Source organism: Haemaphysalis longicornis, unplaced genomic scaffold (assembly GCF_048455015.1).
Source record: "Haemaphysalis longicornis isolate Haplotype H1 unplaced genomic scaffold, Haemaphysalis longicornis Haplotype H1 scaffold_2, whole genome shotgun sequence".
Taxonomy (NCBI): Eukaryota; Metazoa; Arthropoda; class Arachnida; order Ixodida; family Ixodidae; genus Haemaphysalis; species Haemaphysalis longicornis.
This window is the reverse complement of record NW_027526295.1, coordinates 178681843-178700331: the sequence shown is the minus strand read 5'-3', so window position 1 is coordinate 178700331 and position 18489 is coordinate 178681843. Positions and strand designations below refer to the sequence as shown.

General features: G+C 46.1%; 1 protein-coding gene across 2 annotated transcripts in view; it reads left to right on the top strand.

Moving 5' to 3' along the window:
- LOC144169556 (centrosomal protein of 120 kDa-like) overlaps nucleotides 1-16698 on the top strand; it is a 32548-nt gene extending 15850 nt beyond the window's left edge. Inside the window, exons 10-20 of one of the 2 annotated variants that reach the window (XM_077698780.1) lie at nucleotides 228-339; nucleotides 852-919; nucleotides 1807-1882; nucleotides 4139-4306; nucleotides 5845-5934; nucleotides 7130-7222; nucleotides 7697-7809; nucleotides 8955-9003; nucleotides 9838-9966; nucleotides 11256-11506; nucleotides 15091-16698. In XM_077698780.1, coding sequence (XP_077554906.1) covers nucleotides 228-339; nucleotides 852-919; nucleotides 1807-1882; nucleotides 4139-4306; nucleotides 5845-5934; nucleotides 7130-7222; nucleotides 7697-7809; nucleotides 8955-9003; nucleotides 9838-9966; nucleotides 11256-11506; nucleotides 15091-15433 — 1492 coding nt within the window. In that variant the 3' untranslated portion in view covers nucleotides 15434-16698. The remainder of the gene's footprint in view (nucleotides 1-227; nucleotides 340-851; nucleotides 920-1806; nucleotides 1883-4138; nucleotides 4307-5844; nucleotides 5935-7129; nucleotides 7223-7696; nucleotides 7810-8954; nucleotides 9004-9837; nucleotides 9967-11255; nucleotides 11507-15090) is intronic. The other variant, XM_077698781.1, reaches the window with a different exon arrangement.
- Nucleotides 16699-18489: the final 1791 nt, after the last annotated feature.

Sequence of the window (18489 nt, the reverse complement as noted above, 5' to 3'; positions counted from 1 at the left end):
TTCTAAGAAAAACCTAACACAGCAGTGTCTTGGCAGTGTTATGGAAGCTAAAGCTTCCTTTGTTATTTTTATACTAATCCCTTCATCTTTACATCTGTCTCTTTTTTTTTTCTTTTTCTGCGGCAGCTTTCAGCTTTAAGAGCACCGTTAAGTATGCAAGTTTTTTTAGCCCTTAGGCCTATGTGTCTAACCCCGAAATTTGCTGATTTTCTTTTCTTCTTTCACAGGCTTCCACTTACAGTGGAAATCTTCAGCAGAAGCGAAAATAGCGACAGGCTGTTTGCAACGGCCGAGGTCTTCCTGGGAGATGTCCTGCGGTGCCCGGCATCCACCCTTCTGGTTAGTTGGCGCGTCCCTCTTGTATTCAGGACTTTCTCTTTGAACAGCTTGCCTGCACCCCATTAGTGGAGGAACCTTTGAAATTGTAAACAAATATGCCTCTGGGGCACGGCACTCTTACTGTTCAGCTGTAGCAGATAATCTAGAAAGTTTTTGAGATCGCTGGATTTTTTTATTTGCTCGATCCTCAAGTCTTAGCACTTAATTTTTTTCTTTTTCGATTAAACTTGCATGCACTCCTGCCTCGTGTATAAGGTGTTTGCTGTATGGGAAGCTATAAAAACTTTGATTTCATCTCGTATTCACAGTGAACTTGTACTATAAGTAACTTTATTTTGCTTTGTTGAGGAGGCAACAGGGAAGAAAAGGAAGCTAATTTCGCTGTTCAAAGTTCATCTGATATAAATTATTGTGAATGCATAAAAGCTGGAAAAAAAGTCTTGTATTTGCTTTATGACAGATTAGAATCTGGCTCTGCGCACTGTGATTGTTTTGCTCTTTTTAACCTGCAGAAAGACAGTGGAGTGGTTGGTCAGAGGCGAATGCAGACAACCAAGGTTTCTGTCATAGACCCCAGAGGGTAAGTGACTTCTCTTCTTTTTAAAGCGAAGCTTGTATTGGCTGACTTGCGCCGTTGGTGGTGGCGTAAGCCGAAACGCCTTGCGGCAAAGCCAACGTTATCTACGTGCTCTAATCACGATAATGATTATGATGGTGATGCCCTTGAAGTGTTTGGCTCGTACCCGCTTGGGGGGGATTGTCCAGGGATAAAGTGTTGACTGCTGGAGCTTATAAATAGATTGTTGGCGCTCGCTGGTCGCAGCTGGCGCGGGCACGCACACGAAGGTGTTCCACTATATCGTGCCACAGTGGGAGCCAATCAACATTGTCGCGGTCGCTCGCTCTCATCGGGCAGTTCATCTTCTAGTGTAACGAAGTAAATGAAATTTCCCTTGAAGTTTCCATAGATAACCATCCATTCGAAACCTCGTTGTAACGAAGTAACATTGACCGGCCAATAAATATAACAAACTATATTAGTCTTAGTCAACCCAAGAGTCAAACGGCTTACTCACTCCGCTGTGACTGTGCTTTCCTTCTTTGCATGCTTATAGTTGTGCACCCAACTGATCACGCTTTGCCGCAAACTGCTATAATTGATATGACGAAATACAGATGTCATGAAATAATTACGGCTCCCCTTCAACTTCGTTATAATGAGGTTTGAGTGTATGTACAACTCAATCTACAATGGCTGTGACGTGCTGTCCACGTGGCTCCATCACATTAATTCTCTGCTTGATATGAACTTGCTTGTTATCACGAAACTGCTTCACAGTGGCAAAGTTTGTGGACCAATTCAGGGAATTTTATTATTGCTTTAGAAAATACACTTCGATGTCTTCGTGTTGTTGCTCATGAGGGTTCTTCTTCTGTTTTTTTTTTCTTTTCTTTTTTTTTTCCCAGGGCAATGATTGGAGAGCTTCAAGTTGTGGTGTGCCTTGATGACCTTGGGGTCACTTCTCTTCCGCCCAGAATGCCGGTAACTTTGATCATCTCAAGTAACTTGATCAAAAAGGGGTTAGTGAGACTCTTGGTTAGACCTAGAGTACTTAGCTAACTTGAGTTGAAAAGCGAGGCAAAAAGCGAAGGGGCGATAATGGAGGTGAAAAGCAAAAGCTGCTGTGTGTTTGAGATTTCGGCGCACACTTTAAAAATACCTAGTGGTCAAAATGAATCCGGAGCCCTCCACTATGGCGCGCCTCATCGCTGGTATAGCGTCAGCGGGTTAAACCTCCTAATCAGTCAAATCAAATCACTTAACTAACTTCAAAGCTTTTTTGAGGAAATTAAAGAGCGTATAAACTTGCACAGCTGTGTGCGTAAGGTTCTAAGTTAAATATCGCTGTTTGGGGAACAGGAGAAAGCTTGCAGTTATTCTTCAAAATTTAGCACCTCTTTCCTGCGCTTATTTTAGATACTTATTGTCTTTGAAAGCAATTAAACGTTATGGTTGTGTTAACGCATCGTGAAGCAGATACATTTGCTTTTTTTGTGTGTGTGTGCTAAGGGGGCATAGGGAAAGCAGCATGGTGCATTTTCTGTAGATTTAGATTGTAAACGTTTACTGAGCATAAAGGTGGGTGGCCTTCTCAGTCTAGAAAGCCACGAGCCAGTGCAGCAGCCTGGGCGCGTGTGGCGAGGCATTCCGGTAAGCTTCCACTCCCACTGCCCAGGGCATGGGGAAGGGTAGGGGTTTCGATTGTAGGGACGTTCCCAGACCAGGTGGTAGGTGGTGTTCGGGACGGAGCAAGAGGGGCAGTTGTAGGGGTGAGTAGAGGGGGAGGTGTAGTGGAGTATGAAGGTGTTGTAGTATGTGTTTGTCTGTAGTCGACGCCAAATGTGAGCCGCCTGTGTGCTGAGGATTGGTTGAGGAGGAGAGCCAGGGTTGGCTATGATGATATAAAATTTCAGTGTATGGGAGGGGACTGGGGGACAGGCGGAGGGTGCAGAAAGGTCCTCTTCCGTCGACAAAAACGCCCGAGTAGCGGCGTGTGCCACCTTGTTTCCCTCGAGGGAGGAATGGCGTGGGGTCCACACAATCTGTCAAAATTCAAAACAGAACAATGCAAATCGTTTGGGTGCTGTCTTTCTAAGTACTTTCTAAGTCGCCACTTGTCCAATTGGGTTATTTCGCAATCACGCTCAGTATGTCACGACTTTCGAAGGCATCAGGTAATATTAACACAAAGACTGTTTTGCATTAGGAGTATTTTGCATGCACATAAAAAATTAACTTAAACACGTTCAGCTCTATACACGAAAGATGAACCAACCGTTAGCAAAATTCAGCCTTAATATGTCAATCCGAGTGTTCTGCCCTTTGGCTGGTGAGCATGTATGGTACCGATCCATTTTCTGCATTTCAAAGGTTGCGAGGAGGTCAAAGTCAAACTCAAGTGGAGTAAAAGAGCCCCATGCCATTTTCTACTAGCAGCAGTACTTGACACAATTCCACTGAACTTTGTTCAATGTTTGTTTCAGTGTTCTGTAATGCCTAATTCACTTCCATAGCCGTGTCCCTCTCACACTCCCTGTCATGCCTAAAATTGTAGTGTTTCGACAGCGTGAAATCTGTTGAGCCTAACCGCAGAGCTCTCTTTGCTGCAGTGCCTTCCGCACAACTATATTAATTTTGCGGAAGCTGGTCGGGGAATCCCAGATTTTAAATGAGGTTGTTTTATTTCATCTTGCATTTCACAAATTTGTGCAGTCTTTGAGGAGCTTGCATCTATCTGAACATTAGTATGCCTCAAATAAAGTAACAATAATTAAAAATTACTCCCACCTCCCCTCGCGGGAACCCCTGTGTAGATGCGATGCATAGGGGGTTCCATTGTTGTTTCCGTTAGGTTGATTCTCCCATCGCGTGAAATGTGCCGTGAACCCCCCGCCGCAGCTATGACGCAATGTGGCGCGGCTATGACGCAACACAATCCAACACAATCCACTTTAATCCAAATCTAATCCAAATCCAAGCCAAGCCAAGCCAATCGAATCCAATCCAATGCCCCTCGCGAGCGAGTGTTCGCTATCAGAGAGGAGAGGGGGTGAGCGGCGGAGAGCGCAGCTCGCGCGGTGAGGAGAATGGGGGATAGGTGTGGACGGACAAGGCGAGTGAATGAGATGCCGTCGCATCTAAAAGTGTACTCCGCACTACAGAGATGGGTGTTGGCTTGGGCAGTGTTAGGGATTTCAATCCTTTACGTTGCCCATCCTTGTTCTCCCCTCCTCGTAGCTTGGCAATGGTGACGCCAGCAGGCCCCATCCCCATCCCCATCCCCATCCCCAGCCAGTGCCAGCTGCAGCAGCGGGCGGTGTGGCAGCACAGGAGCAGGAGATCCTAAAAATTATGACAGAGCTGGAACTGTGGAAAGAGCAGCAGGAGATCCTCTTCAGGAGTCGGGTCTGTGTGATCTGCAGTTGTGCATGCCAGCCATTTAACGCCCGTTCACACTTGCGACGAAAGCGAGCGAAAGCGACGAAATTTGTCGCTTTTGTCGCCTGGCATCGCTGTTGTCGCGTGACAAGAGCAATCGGTCTCGACCAATTTTTTTCGCCACCGTCACTTTTTGAAGCAGAAGCAGGAAGCGAGACTTTCTGGCGTCATATCCTGCCAAAGCACCCAGATTCTGTGTCTCCAGAAGCGGCGAAACTCCCATGAATTCTCGCTCCAAGCGTGAGACAATAACAAGAATAGCAATAAACAGTAGTCGCTGTCGCTCGAGTCGCGTGCAGATGTGAACAGTAAGGGTGGCGATCGCTTTCGTCACTGCGTCGCGTCGCTTCGTCGCAAGTGTGAACGGGCCCTTACTGGGGCTTTAGTGCTCCTTTTTCTTTTTGCCAGACGGAGTTAACTTACGGTTACTCCTTTTTTTTGCACAGCAGGTTTACTTGTAAACTACAGTTTCACCCTGATTTTACGAACAGCCCTGATCTTGTGAACAACACTGACCATCTAATTCAATTCTATGAACCTTTCTTAGTAAAGCGGGTAGAAAAATGCGAAGAAAGAAATGGCTAATGTTTACGATACTCTGTAATGCGAAATTTGTGCACAAGGCGAACTGCAATTTTCTAGGTCACTGTGCATATCTGTTGCGTCTCACAAAGTGATCACCGCAACAGCGAACGCATGGAGGCTCACGATATAGTACTCTGGTGCTGTCTTGTAGCGCGTCACCATGGTAGACTTTCCCTCCGCTTTCCTGCTTGCTGTATCTTTGGTGGCCTCTTTGTTCTCTCGGTTATCTTGTAGCGTATCGACGTCGGAGAAAATGTCTCGTGCCGTGTTGGCGTACCGCTCTCCCCTCGCACTTTCGCCATACTTCCCTCCTCCACTTTCCTGCTTGTTCTGTCTCGTTTGTCTTTTGTGTCCCGTTCCTTCGCTCGGTTATAGAGAGGGACGACGGCGCCGCCAAACCACAGGAGCGGGCGCTTAAGTGCTGCGGACTAAAAAAAGATGTCATTTTGCTGGGCATGAACTTTGACTGCTGCTTCAGACATAATGCCAGCGCACACATAAGTTACACTTAGAGATGGCGCTAGGGACGCTGCGGGTTGTTGACCCACAGCTAGCGATGCAGTGGATGCCATCGGCCTCCTGCGGTAATCTGCCATATCCTAGCTGTTGAAGCTATGAGAAGTGTGTAACGGTTTTTTTTATCATCCTTATTCAGGACAAAATAACAAACTTCTTGGCCATGAAATGTCTCTGCGTTCTCACTCGTATGGATTGCGCAGCTTTACGAAGGCTTTTTCATTCCCTGTCAACATCATAACGTCGGGGTTCAACTCCATTTTGTCTATTGTTTCTGCAAGAAATTGTCAGTATGACCACTAGAGCTTTGCAAGGCTGCATGCTAATGTAGAGTATGCCTGCACGTACATTACTCATTACCTTATCCTTGGCTAACATCCTGTTTCGTTGTTGACTGCGTGCAGTTGAAAGAAAAAGAGGATGCCCGTCTCCGTGAAATTGCTGAGGAGTGGAAACGGCATGACCTGGAGCGAGATTCCGTGCTGAGGAGAAAGGTGAATGCAGTGCCCTTGTGGCTGGATGGTTGAGTGCTGTGGCAGGGGCATTGGGTATTGGCCATTTGTAATTGCCAAGGTCTTAGCACACGTGGAAGAGGACTGGGTGGCTGAATTAATCTGCAGCCTTTTCTTACGATACTGCACTTCTTAGGCTCCACAGCAACTTTCTTATTTGCACAAGATCTTGGATGTAACCATAAATGAATTAATGCTAAGACACTTCTTGGTTGACGAAAATTTACCTTTTCAGCACTTTTTGAGTTATTTTTGCACCACAAAACACCAAGACAATAATAACTTCAGCAATAGGCTTTGAGGGCCTAATAGTACTAGGCATCTTAAAAGATGCCAGTTGGGGCCTAGCCCTTTCGGCCCTGGTGGTGTCAATTGACGCCATCACCTAAAAGTTCCTCTAGCGCTCAGAGAACGAAACCAGAACTGCTAGTTTTCTGGGGAATTGTTCTTCAATTATGCCTAGTGCGATAGATATCACTGTTTCTTGATTTTAGTGGAGCTGGACGCTACAAAGAAGAAGAAGCTTCGGTGAAGACGAGATTACGACATTGAGGGTAAAAAAAAATGCCGGTCCGGGTTTTATTCCCAAGGTCGTAAATGTATAAATACGTGCACTACGAATTTCATTTTTTGTTTGTAGGTTCATGTAGTCATAAGGTTTAGCAAAATATGCAAATGTGATGTCTCTGCCCAACGTGAAATTTTTAATTGGCAGATGTCCTAATTAATTGCCTCATTATTGAATGTGTTATTATTTGTACTTCCAGCTTTATTTTTTGTTTGTGGGCTTATGGGCCCCTAAAATTTAGGAAAACGCACAGAAAACATTGTTTTGCTTGAAATAAAAAAAAAAGCAGGGCTGAAAGGGCTAGTAAACTGTGCCAATAGCAAGAAAGGTCAATTTAAATACCAAAGCTCAGGTATTAAAGAGTAATAATTAATATCTAAATATTTAAGATCAAAGTAAATACTCCAGTAAATACTAAAGGAAAGTAAAGACCAGTTGTCTTTTTTGTGAACTACTGTTTTAAGATGGGTGAAATGTGCAGGCCCAGTGTTCTGTGTCATTTCTGCAAAACCTTCGCGTGCAACTTAGCAGTGCTAGCATTTGAGCAGTTTTGGTTGCGGGGTTTCTTGCAGCCCTTGTACCCACCCATGGTCGTACGCTTTGTCATAGGTCAAAGAGAACAAAGAACTGGAGGAGAAGCTCAAGTCACGCCTGAAAGACGTTCAGTCACGTGAAGAGGCCCTGGCAAGGAGAGAGGCTGAGGTACTCGTTTCACGTCCTGCCCTCTGTTCTGCTACGAGAAACTAGAGCTATAAGATTGCATCTGTTTTATGTTTTATCAGAGGCTGTGAGGTATGTCTGGCTCCGAGTAAAACTTTGTTCATTCGTGAAAGATTCCCAGGTTAAAATAAATTACATTTAAACATTGTTTAAATTATGTTCAGCGACTAAGCTGCAGCATATAAGAGAGACAGTTATGGAAAAAATTCATAGGGGCAAGCTGAAAAGCCTGGCCTAAAGCAGGCAGTCTGTTATGGTTCCACGTTCGAATGGCAGTGGTCCCACGCTCAAGTGCAAAATCAACGTGGGTTCATTTTCTGCTGTCGTCGTTCTAAAATATCCTGTAAATCTCAAGACTTGGAGACATTCTAACCGCATGCTTTCACATTGTGCTTGTTTGCCCATGTGAGTTGGTTTAAGTGTGTCAAGTCTCTCTCCTCCTCCCCCTCTCATCAGTTTGAGCAGCAGAAGTCGGACTTGCAGTTCCTGAAGAGCCGTCTTCAGAAGGAGGCCAAGGAGACCCTCAGGCGCTCACTCGAACAGTACGAGCACTCGCTCAACACCGAGAGGTGAGGGCCTCTCCTTGGTGAACAGACAAAACGAGCAGCTCGCGGGAAATGGCCAATGGATGGCACACAAAATGACTGATGGTCCAAATAATGCCCAGATTCACGCCAAATTTTTATGGGACATGAATAAATTGAAGTACTTGAGGTGAACAGAGAGATGGGTAAATGTGGGTCTGGATGGAATCGGATCTGGGGCTTCAGGAATGCAAGATGAGGGGGCATTCCCAACACTGTGGCGGAACCGTGGCTGTAGCTGACTAGAGGCGGTCCTGGTGAATGGATTGTGGCCTTTGAGTTAGAAGTGTGTGTGTGTTAGGGACGTGGGCTAAGGCCTATGTGTGCAACTTAAGCGAGCTGATTGCAGAAGTAGCAGTTAGGTGTGTAAGAAAGGGCATTTTTGCTAGCAGTGTAGATCTATCTAGTCCCAGCAAGGGCCAAGGCTCTCAGTTATCATAACAGTGAGAGAGGAAGGCACAATGGGAAGAGGATGATGATGATAATGGTAATGATCACGAAAATGAGATAACATGTTTGGCATTTGGACACTTAGTCTTTCCTGATTGTTGTGTTTAACGCGCCGACGCTTCACAGACAGGCGATTAGGTGTGCCGTAGTGCAGGGCTCCGGATTAATTTTGACCAATTGGGGATTAATTTTGCGCTTTGAAATCATTTGGTTAATTGGTCAAAAATGTGGACTTTAATAGAAAACGAGTTTTTTTGGAGACTGAGTGAATCAACCTCATTTATCACCACAAAGTAAAGAATAGCATTTGAAATTTCTCAGCTGTTTGTTAACATAGCTAGCTGGCACGTGTTTGTGTGCAACGTATAATTAAGTAGACACGGCTGGCCTATAGGCTATGTTAGAATTTCTCACTAAATCCAGGCCCACCTAGAGGCATTGGGAAACTTTTACTTGATCCTTTTCATTGCTTTAAATTTGGCTGACACAAATTAAAATTTACTTTTCTTCAGCAGAAGCCACTTGTGTGCGTAAGAGTCATTAAAATGTTTGAACTTGTTCACATATTTTTGTTTTGCAGTGCAGTGCCTTTTATGCCCGATGGGTAATCATGCACTTGGTGTAACTAGGTGAAGCCTGCCTGTGGTAGTTTAATGTTTGTTTTGTTTTGCTTTATGCAGGAAAAAAGTGATGGAGCTTGAAATCGAACAGCAAAAGTTGAAGAAACAGGTAAATCATTGCTTAAAGTTCCGTGAAGGTATGCATCACTGTGCTAAGTAGTCGTGGTGCCATGCATACCAGAAATTTTGTTCTTTTAAACTGCCATTGGTGTAACATTTGGGCAGAAGACAATTGTTATCTTGTTTTGTTTTTAACACGAAAGTGTTTTATTCCCAGATACACAAAGATTTCACCGACGTCATATCCGTCACGGAAATGACGCTAGTACTACGAAGCAAGCGGGCTAAAGGGTGCACCCCTGCACACAGGGTCTTCTTGCGGGGAAGCAACCTTTAGTACTAAGGAGTACGTTATACTGAGGGCTGTATGTTTTCGGGTTTTATATTTTAACACGAAAGTGTTTCATGCCGGGATACGCCAAGATTTCGGTGACGACATATCCATCACGGAAATGACGCCAGTACACCTTTGCCAAAGTGACCCGCCAGCAGGACGTCACTCGCCAAGCACACCCACAAGACAGCCGCCGACCCGCAAATCATGCTCAGCTGCAGATTTCACTGCACAATTCACTTTCGTGTTGTACCGATTCCTATGACAGAGAAATCAACCAAGGTTTTTTTCCGTTGGCTTTTTTTTATTTTTATTATTGCCACTAAGACGTTGCAATCATACACTTTGAAAACGATTTCAGTCAGTATGTCCACATGTCCTCTTCCGAAAGTGCACGTGGCCTGGTCTCCAAATTCGTCTAGCCTCTTTTGGGCTGGTCGCATGAATACCGTGTCTGTGTTCTGCTTTTACAATCCTGCCCAATCCTTGCTGTAATGACCCCATTCCTAAGAAGAACGTGGCTTCGCAATCTTGTGGCCATGCCAACAGGTTTCTGAACTGGAGGCGAAGGTCGAGGAGCGCGATAAGATGCTGGACACCCTGAGGGCCAGCCAGACGGACGCCTTCTCCAAAGAGATCAAAGTGCAGGTGGAGCTTGAGAAGCTGCATGCCGAGAAGGTGAGCTCAATGATGTGTCCTGGAAAGGGCCCACTAGTGTCACCCTGAAAGAGCCCATTGTAATGCACAGCCCTTTGATTTCCTTCTTCCGATAATGCCACAGATGCATCAACTGTGGGGCTGGTGATTACACAGGCTTGCACGGCTCCCCAAAGTTCTCCAATACCCTTGGCTTCTGATAAGACGTTTCGGGGCCCTTGCGACTGCTCAAACCTGAAAGCCATTTTTCTTGTATTCATTTGAAATTTGCAAAGGACTTGTCAGCTGAAAAATAGCACACATGAAGGTCAAATTTTCCATTCTGAATTGTATACAGATAATGTGGTTATGAATGACACCAAATCATAAAAGACAGATGTGAATTGAATCCTATTTTTGGGTGCATGTATTTCCAGTTTAATGTGTGCAGAACTTTGGTACGTAACTGGTTAAATTTACTTCACCTTAAGTAACTATGAATAAAGGGAGTTTTACTGAGCAGAAAACTCTCTTCCTCACATTTTTGAATTTCTGCGTACCTCCAGTTAACCAAAGAAAAGGACGCAGGTAAAGAGTAAGCAACGAGTGAACGTGGCAAATGTGATCACAAATAAATTCATGTATTCTGAAGTATTAGAAAGTGCTTTTTGAGAGGCTTCGATTCCTGGAGATGCTGATACGAGCTGCTGTGTGGTTGCACCAGCAACCGGGTAAATATTTTTAGATTGTTAGCGGGGGATCCCTTCATTTGTCACATTTCTGCATGTGCTTGGTTGAGAATGACATGCATGTACACTGAGCACCACATATCTGCCATGAAGGATGAAGGATGTGCTGAGGCTTCATAAAACTGCTAATAATAATTTAGTTGTTCAGTTACAGCCAGTCAGCAGTTCCAATCAATCACTTTCATTTAATCAGTAGTTCTAATCACTAACACTTTCAGCAGCTGCTGAAAGTCTCATACCTTGGTGTTCTCATCTGTCAAATTTATATCGCGTACAGGTACTGGGATGTACACTGATACCAGGCATGCTCCACAGCTTTGTATATCCCGCTCGACATACCCTCCTCCTAAGCCAGGTGTACATCTTCCATGCTCTCGTATGTCCAAGGCCAGAGCGAAGCATGGACGTCTGTTAATGAGCGGTCGTTGTGCTTCTGTGCCCTAGTCCCCTGCGAGTCTTCATCGTAGAGATTCCATCGTAGGCTCTCTAGCCTGCCACGTCTTGCCCTCAGGGACTGCCCTCCCCCGCAGCCGAGCGAGAGGTGGTGTGTTGCTGCATCTCCTCTCCCCCGCCGGTGTGCAGGTGGCTCTGCTGAAGGAGGTGCAGGAGGCCCTGCAGCAGCAGGAGCGCTACCGGGAGCGGTGCAGCCAAGCCGAAGCCCGGCTGCTGGACTGCCAGCAACAGCTGCGGCAGGCCCAGCAGCGGGGCCGCCAGGCACAGCACGACGAGGTGGAGGCCCTCTACCAGCGGGCCAGGGCACGCTTCCGGGGTCAAGACGACGCACCCCCCGCCCTCCCGCCTTCTCCTCCGCCGCCCTTCCAGCCGGCACTGGAGTGAGCTCCCTTCCCTGTACTGCTGCTGTGTGCGACTGTGCATGTCTGTCTGCTGACAGGTCAGGAAAGGGGCCCTGTCCTTGCCTCTTTCCCACCCCTCCGCACTTTGTTTTTTCAACAGGGTGCTGCGAAGGGCAGTACTATAACTTCGGTTGACTCATTGGATCAGTGAAAAAAGCAACTGCGTAAACAGAAGAGCCCCACACACTCCCCTTAGTGTTTCACATTTTCTAGAGTGTTGATTTCTTAAACTTTCATGCGGTCACCAGTTATATTATACCCTCGTTGCCTAATTGTCACCCTTCCCCATATTTGAAAAAAAAAGAGATAAATCACTAGGGTTGCTACATGCCCAGTTTTTGACCAGCCCAACCGGTTTTTTAGACACAGCGGGTTGGTTGCCGGTCCACACTTCAAACCGGCCATCAGGCTGCGATTATATACTTATTTATTTATGCCGTTTTATAAGAGTCAACGACGATCAATGTGTGTTGACAAGCTGCGCAAAAACACACGAGCAGAGAAAATACACGGGCGAGCGCACAAAGTGACCGCACTAAGTATGTGCGGTTACTTTCCAGTGAAACACATTCAGCACACTTTCTCTCTAGAAAACCACTACAATAAATGTCATTGTGTGACAGAAAAACGTGGCATATTTTTAAAGCAAAGCTTTTTACCTCTACCCCCCAAGGGTTCTTTCGCGACCGTTGGTGTCACCAGAAAACTCCAGCGAACAAATAAAAGAATTTACTGGCACCGCCGGGAATCGAACCTGGAACTAATAGACTAACAAAGCAAGAGCCCGTTGTCTTACCGATTTAGCTACGAGCACACGCGAAGACGGGGAAGAAAGGCAGTGTACTCACCAAGCACATCTACGGGTTTAACCCCTGCGTTCTCGCTGAATGCCACGTGACAGCGTCACGCGACCACTCACGCCCCTCTAGCGGCCCTGTGCGCACCTTGCTCATGTGCTAAGAGTTACAAAAATTAAAGGAAGGTCACACCATTGCATGGCATTTCACATCTAGAACGCCAATGTGCTAAAGCCTGTAGCCTCCAGTGTTCACGTAAAAATTACCGCTCCTAGTCATCCGCCCTCACGCCAAATCAAGGAATACATTCAAATACTCCTTGATGGCCAGGCCATCACTCTAAGCTCCAGCATCAAGATCCTGGGCCTTCATCTCCAGGCTAACACCAAGAGGGACGTCTCCTTGCAGCGCCTCAAAACAGCATTAATCAAATCATACACATGATCAGGCGAGTTGCCACCAAGAAGCGAGGCCTAAAGGAATCCGCTACTTTTCGATTAATTGAAGCTTTTGTCTTCTGGAGAGTCACTTACGCCAACCCCCTGTCCTCTTCTCGACAAGGAGGACATATAGATGCTTTACATAATGATTAGAAAGGCGGTCGAGCAGGCCATTGATCTCATGAGTGCGTCCACACAGAGGCTGCTTAGCACGGGGCTCCACAACAGGGTGGAAGACCTGATAGAAGGCCGTCTTTCTAACCAGAAGGTCCGACTCAGAACTGGGGTACGTAACCGCATGCTTCACCAGATTGGCTGGACAGCCAGAATGTCACTCCGCTTGACGTAGTCCCAAACTCTTGGCGACTAAAGCTAAAGATGCTCGCTTCGCTTAGAAATATGAACCTCTCACATGACGAGGGTCACCGAAAAGCATGGGCTCAAGCGCTAAACACCACCCTCGGTGGGGATCTTGCAGTTATCCACACAGACGCCTCCATCCATCGAGGGCAGCAATACGCCATGATCGTGGCTACCTCCAGAACCAACCTCCTTGCGTGTACCTCGCTTAGGACCCAAGAAATGATGGCAGCAGAAGAGGCAGCCATCACCTTGGCTCTCACTCAACCATGGGTTCGGAGGGTAGTCACCGATTCCCAGCAAGCCTACTGGAATTATCAGTCGGGTTTGGTGTCCTGACTTGCACTGCGCGTGCTAAAAACCACTCCCCAAACGGTTCCATTCAGTTCACCTGGACACCCCCTCACGCTTCAATGGAGGGCAACCAATACGCCCACCCAACAAGCCTGCGCTATTACCTCCCGTGCAATGGAGCTGCAAGAGGACAGTGACCCGCTTGTCACGTTCAGGGAGATAACCCAGCATTGTCGCCTTCTGAGACAGACCGTACCTTCGCCTTACCCTGACCTTTCCAGCGAACAACAAACTACACTACGGCTCATACAATCCGGGCTTCTTCCCACAGCCTACGCGTCTTCACTTAATGCATCCGAATCGCTACGACGCTGAATGTAAATTTTGCTCAGAAGTAGGAACACTCCGCCCCGTAATCGGGGTGTGTGACTTTAGCCCTGAGCACCCTGCTCTCTTTCCGTCAACTACCCAACAAGAGCAATGGGAGATGCTGCTGTCTAGGCCCTCTCTACCTACCCAGCTTCAGCGGTTGGACAGAACAGAGGCCGCGCGGACTGCATATGGGCCCCACAGAAGAAGGAATCACTCCCCTGGGCTGCACTCTGGGCCGTTCAGAAATCGGAACAGAAGTATTTTTTCCTCCTGCTCCTCCTCCGCCGTCTCTGTCGCAAATCTCGTTGCCTCCGTCCGCGGCGCCGAAACGGAGAAGTCAGATCGTCTTACATCGGGTTGAAGCTTACTTTAATTTTATAAAAAAAGTTTCCACTCTTGTGCTACACTAATACAACTCAACCAACCACCGTTCATGCATCATGCATTGATTTAACCTTACCAAGAATATTTTTTGAAGTAATAAATGGTGTGGTTAAGTGCATTTCACTTCTCTCTGGTTTTACTATTTGTAGACCTATGTGAGTGAATTTAAGTGACGTCACATGGGTAATCGTCGTGGGTGCCGTTTACAGCTTTGCTTTCCAACCACATTCACGGGGTGGATTGGCGCGATTTTTTTTATATACCACGCCCTCCCCTCTCGAAAGCTGCCCCCCCCCCCCCCCCTTTCCCCCCAGAAATTGCTCTCTGCACAACTTGCACCTTTGTATTTTTTTTTTGTGCAATATTTTATTTCTCTGTTGCTTCTTTGTTTGCACATTATTTTTATTGATTGATTGATTGTAAGGTTTAATGCACCGACGCAACGCAGGCGGTGAGGCGCACCGTAACAGAGGGCTCCAGATTAATTTTGACCGCCTGGGGATCTTAACGTGCGCCGAAATCTCGTACACACGGGCATTTTAACTTTTCGCCTCCATCAGAAAAGCGGCCGCCACGGCCAGGAATCGAACCCGTGTCCTGCACATTATTTTAGTTCTCTGAAGTCTCTGCGGTATGTACACAAAAGGGCCGAGTTAATGTTGCAGTTGAAAGAAAGAAAGGTGGCTGTCTCACTTATTACGTCTTCTTGATCGCCATGTCAACTCGCCCTCACTTGCATACTGCACTGCATGTTTCACGCTGAAACTGCTTTGCTTTTGCTCTCATTAGCTTTGGTTTGTGAGCAGGCTGTCTGGGGAGTCACTGGGGTGATGCTTTTTTGAGACAGGCTAAAGTTCGGTCATGACATCAGTGGCACGATCTCGGTGACAGTGCCCCCTTACTTGCCTTTCTGCAGCCAACCTGATCAAGCGACATCATTTGAGTCACGGGAGGAGGTATCACCACCCAAGCAGAGTGCCACCCCCATTGTGCAAACCACGAGAGACGAGGTGGCAGCATCACAGCCCACAGCACTGCCCGCCCAGGCGGAGCCACTGCAGTCACCCTGCTCACCCTTCGGGTCGCCACCCGAGTCGCCCCTTGGTGCATCGGCCTCCAGTCCATCGTGGATGGAGCACGTGCGGAGGCTCATCGAGGAACGAGACACTCTGCTGGAGTCGCGCGTTTACACCAAGAAGGACTTCATCATTGTCGAACTGAACAGGCACATTGCGGACACCATCAGGAAGTACGTCTGAGAGAGAGAAAGGGAAAAAAAAAAACTTGCTCCTAAAATGGGGGGTGGCAGTGTGCGATTTGCAAGCTACTTTTGCCGTGCTTTTTATCAGGGCAAACTTGTTATCAAACACTGATTTTTCAAGGAAGTGGACTAGGTCTGTGCAGACAATGAATTAATAGCCTGTGCTGGTGCAGGCTGGAAACTGACTTGCCAAGCAAGAAAGAAATTGGTGTCTGTTGAATCGAGCATGCTTACAAAGCCGGGACAGAACTGACTGACTACCACATGGTTGTTTGCGAGTGTTTTTATGGAGCTTGTCTGTTGTTTGTTGAATTGTGCTGTTGACAAAACTCCAGATATACCTTTCGAATGACTGCTGTGCTGCTGCCTGGCTTAGTTATGTGTGGCAATGTAACTGTTGACCTCGTACTCTGTGCCTTTAAAAAACATTTAATGGTCTGTTGTGCATCATTGACGTCAAATGTATTGATTACTGCATGCACACAGTGTCTGACCATGTATAAAGAGTTGATATTTTGCATTTGCCATGACAGCTGAGGCCCTGCATGCCATCCCACGTCTTCTGTCGTCTGGTGTCTGCCATAAACAATCCTGAAATGACGTTAATTGTGGCCAAACAGGTTGAGTCGTTGGTATAGCATGTGCTACAGGCTGTGTCTCCCACATCTCGAATTGCCATGCTTGTGGTGATTGCAGAGGTGCAAGATATGGATGTTATAACAAAGTATGTTATAATTACTCGTAAGAACTGCCCCCCCTCCTCCTCTCTCCGAATCTCCCTTGAGCCAAACACTTGTATCGTGCAAAAGCAAAACCCAATGGCTTTGCAATGTTGGTTAGGCTACCCGCAATTGCTCTAGCCATGATGACAATGCTGGCTACAATGGAAACACGGATTAGGTGCGCAAAACGAGGTTTAGGCACAAGCTTGGAAAAATGTGCTGCCCCTTTCTCTCCTGAAGTGCATGATAGCAAACAGGTTGGCATGTTTTTCTACATCTTTGCAATATATATTATATCAGTCGACTGTCTTCCTTACTCTTAAAACGCCGCCCTGACACATCAAAGTAGACTGGCTTATTTGAAAGTAAACCAACCATCCTCAGCAATATAGCAAGCATTCAACTGAGATAGTGCTCTAATACAGCCGTCCATGTGCCACATGTAGAAAAAATTTTCAGATTGATAAGGTTTGGACTAAAACTGTATAACGTGTGTTATGGTTCCAACGATGTTAAGGTATACAATTCTTTCTTTTTTTTTTAGAAACAAAAGGACTTGCATATGATTTGTGGGATGCTTATAACGCGCACCTGTAAGGAATGTGTTGTGCGAAAGCGGATCTAAAAAATGTATTTGTATATAATATATTTATAATGGGGGTGCTGCTGATTGTAATAATGCTCAAAATGCAATGGAATCGGAGGTTCTTGCTTCCATCATGCACAATCACTACACCAGTCAGAGTATATAGTTCATCTTCCAAAAAACTTTACAAACGTGCTTGTATGCAGCCTGTTAGACTTATTTGTGCCTCACATTTACAACTGTATACAGTACTAATAGTGTTTTTTTTTTCTATTTTTATATGCACATAGCCCCCACATCGTCTTCTATTTTTTGAAAAATAAGAGTGATGCATTGGCATAGTAATATTTATATATAAGGTTTTCATTTTCATGTAAATAGCAGCTTGTTGCTACTTCGACGACTTGTTTTCTATGTTGAAGGTGTGCTTGACATGATGCAGAACATGATATAAAAATGTATGAACAAATGTTCCGATCGTGTCTCACTGCTGAAATCTTTGCAACAGTTCTATGTGCAGTTCGTGCGCTCTAGTAAACGTGGTCCGACTCTCCTTTCCCTCCTATTGTAATGATGTTGAGGACAACGCAAGGTTTCGCACGCAATAAAGTTGCAATAGTCATATATGGCAAAATCATGCTGTGCAATAAACTATCTAAAGATCAAAGGTTGGAGCAGCTGTACAGTTGTGGGCCGTTTGTATGTTTGTCACTAGAACCCTAGGCATATGCGGAATGTAATTTTAGAAGGGAGGAAAAACATGTAATGAAGTGCAAAAAGAAATTAATTCAAAGTAACAAGGTCAGACACGACTTTTGTACACAACCTTGAATGGCCATATGAACCAGCTATGAAGGCCGATTCCCTCAAGTGGATATGTGAAAATTGTGGGCAGGTATGTTTATGCTGCAGGCGATGGGAACAGGTGAATTGGCCGTAAGCTTTCAATGGCAGCTGTCGTCGTCATTGGCCAGTCTGCCTGAGAGGGTGAAAATTTTTGTACTAAGTGGCTTTTTCCGATGTTTACATTTTGGGCAATTGCCCCTTAATTTGTCCTATTAGCTGCAAACTTGCCATAGCTTTGCAGGTGCAAGCATTGTTCGCCCACTTTATTTTTGAGAGAAGGGGGAAAATAATTGGAAGTGGGCAAGCTTAATGCCGAGCTGCTTCCAGAGGTTGTCAACGGTAGGCCTTTAAGTGGAACGTTGGGTGTAACGGCAAGCTGCTGCATACACACATTTGCAGTTAACGGAGGCATTGGGACACCGCACTGCACATCCCTGTTTGCAGCCAATGCAAATACGTGCCCGCGGTCACGAGATGCATCGCAGCCAATAGGAACGTTCGGTTGGTGTGTACTACTTCCATATAAGCCAATGCAGTGGCAGTGTACGAGGGTTTGAAAAACCCATGAATGCAATGCAGCACCAATTATGGCTGCAAAGCTGATGCAAAAAAGAGGTCATGGATTACTTCTGAATCTCTTGAAATGAATGCTTGCCACAGACCACTATACTCAGCGTGATTATACATGGCACTTTTAAATCCGTGCATACCAATGAATCCTGTGTGTTTGAACTGGTAAAATTACCGCTTTAGCGACACATCAAAACTTGCATCTGTGCTGTCGCCAAGTGAATCCAATGGAAGCAGCAGCAAGGGCTGTCCTACATGTTGCTTAGCTGTTAAGGTTTTCAGACGCACATGCTCCAAGCATTCACACAGACCACACCACAAACGGCGTAG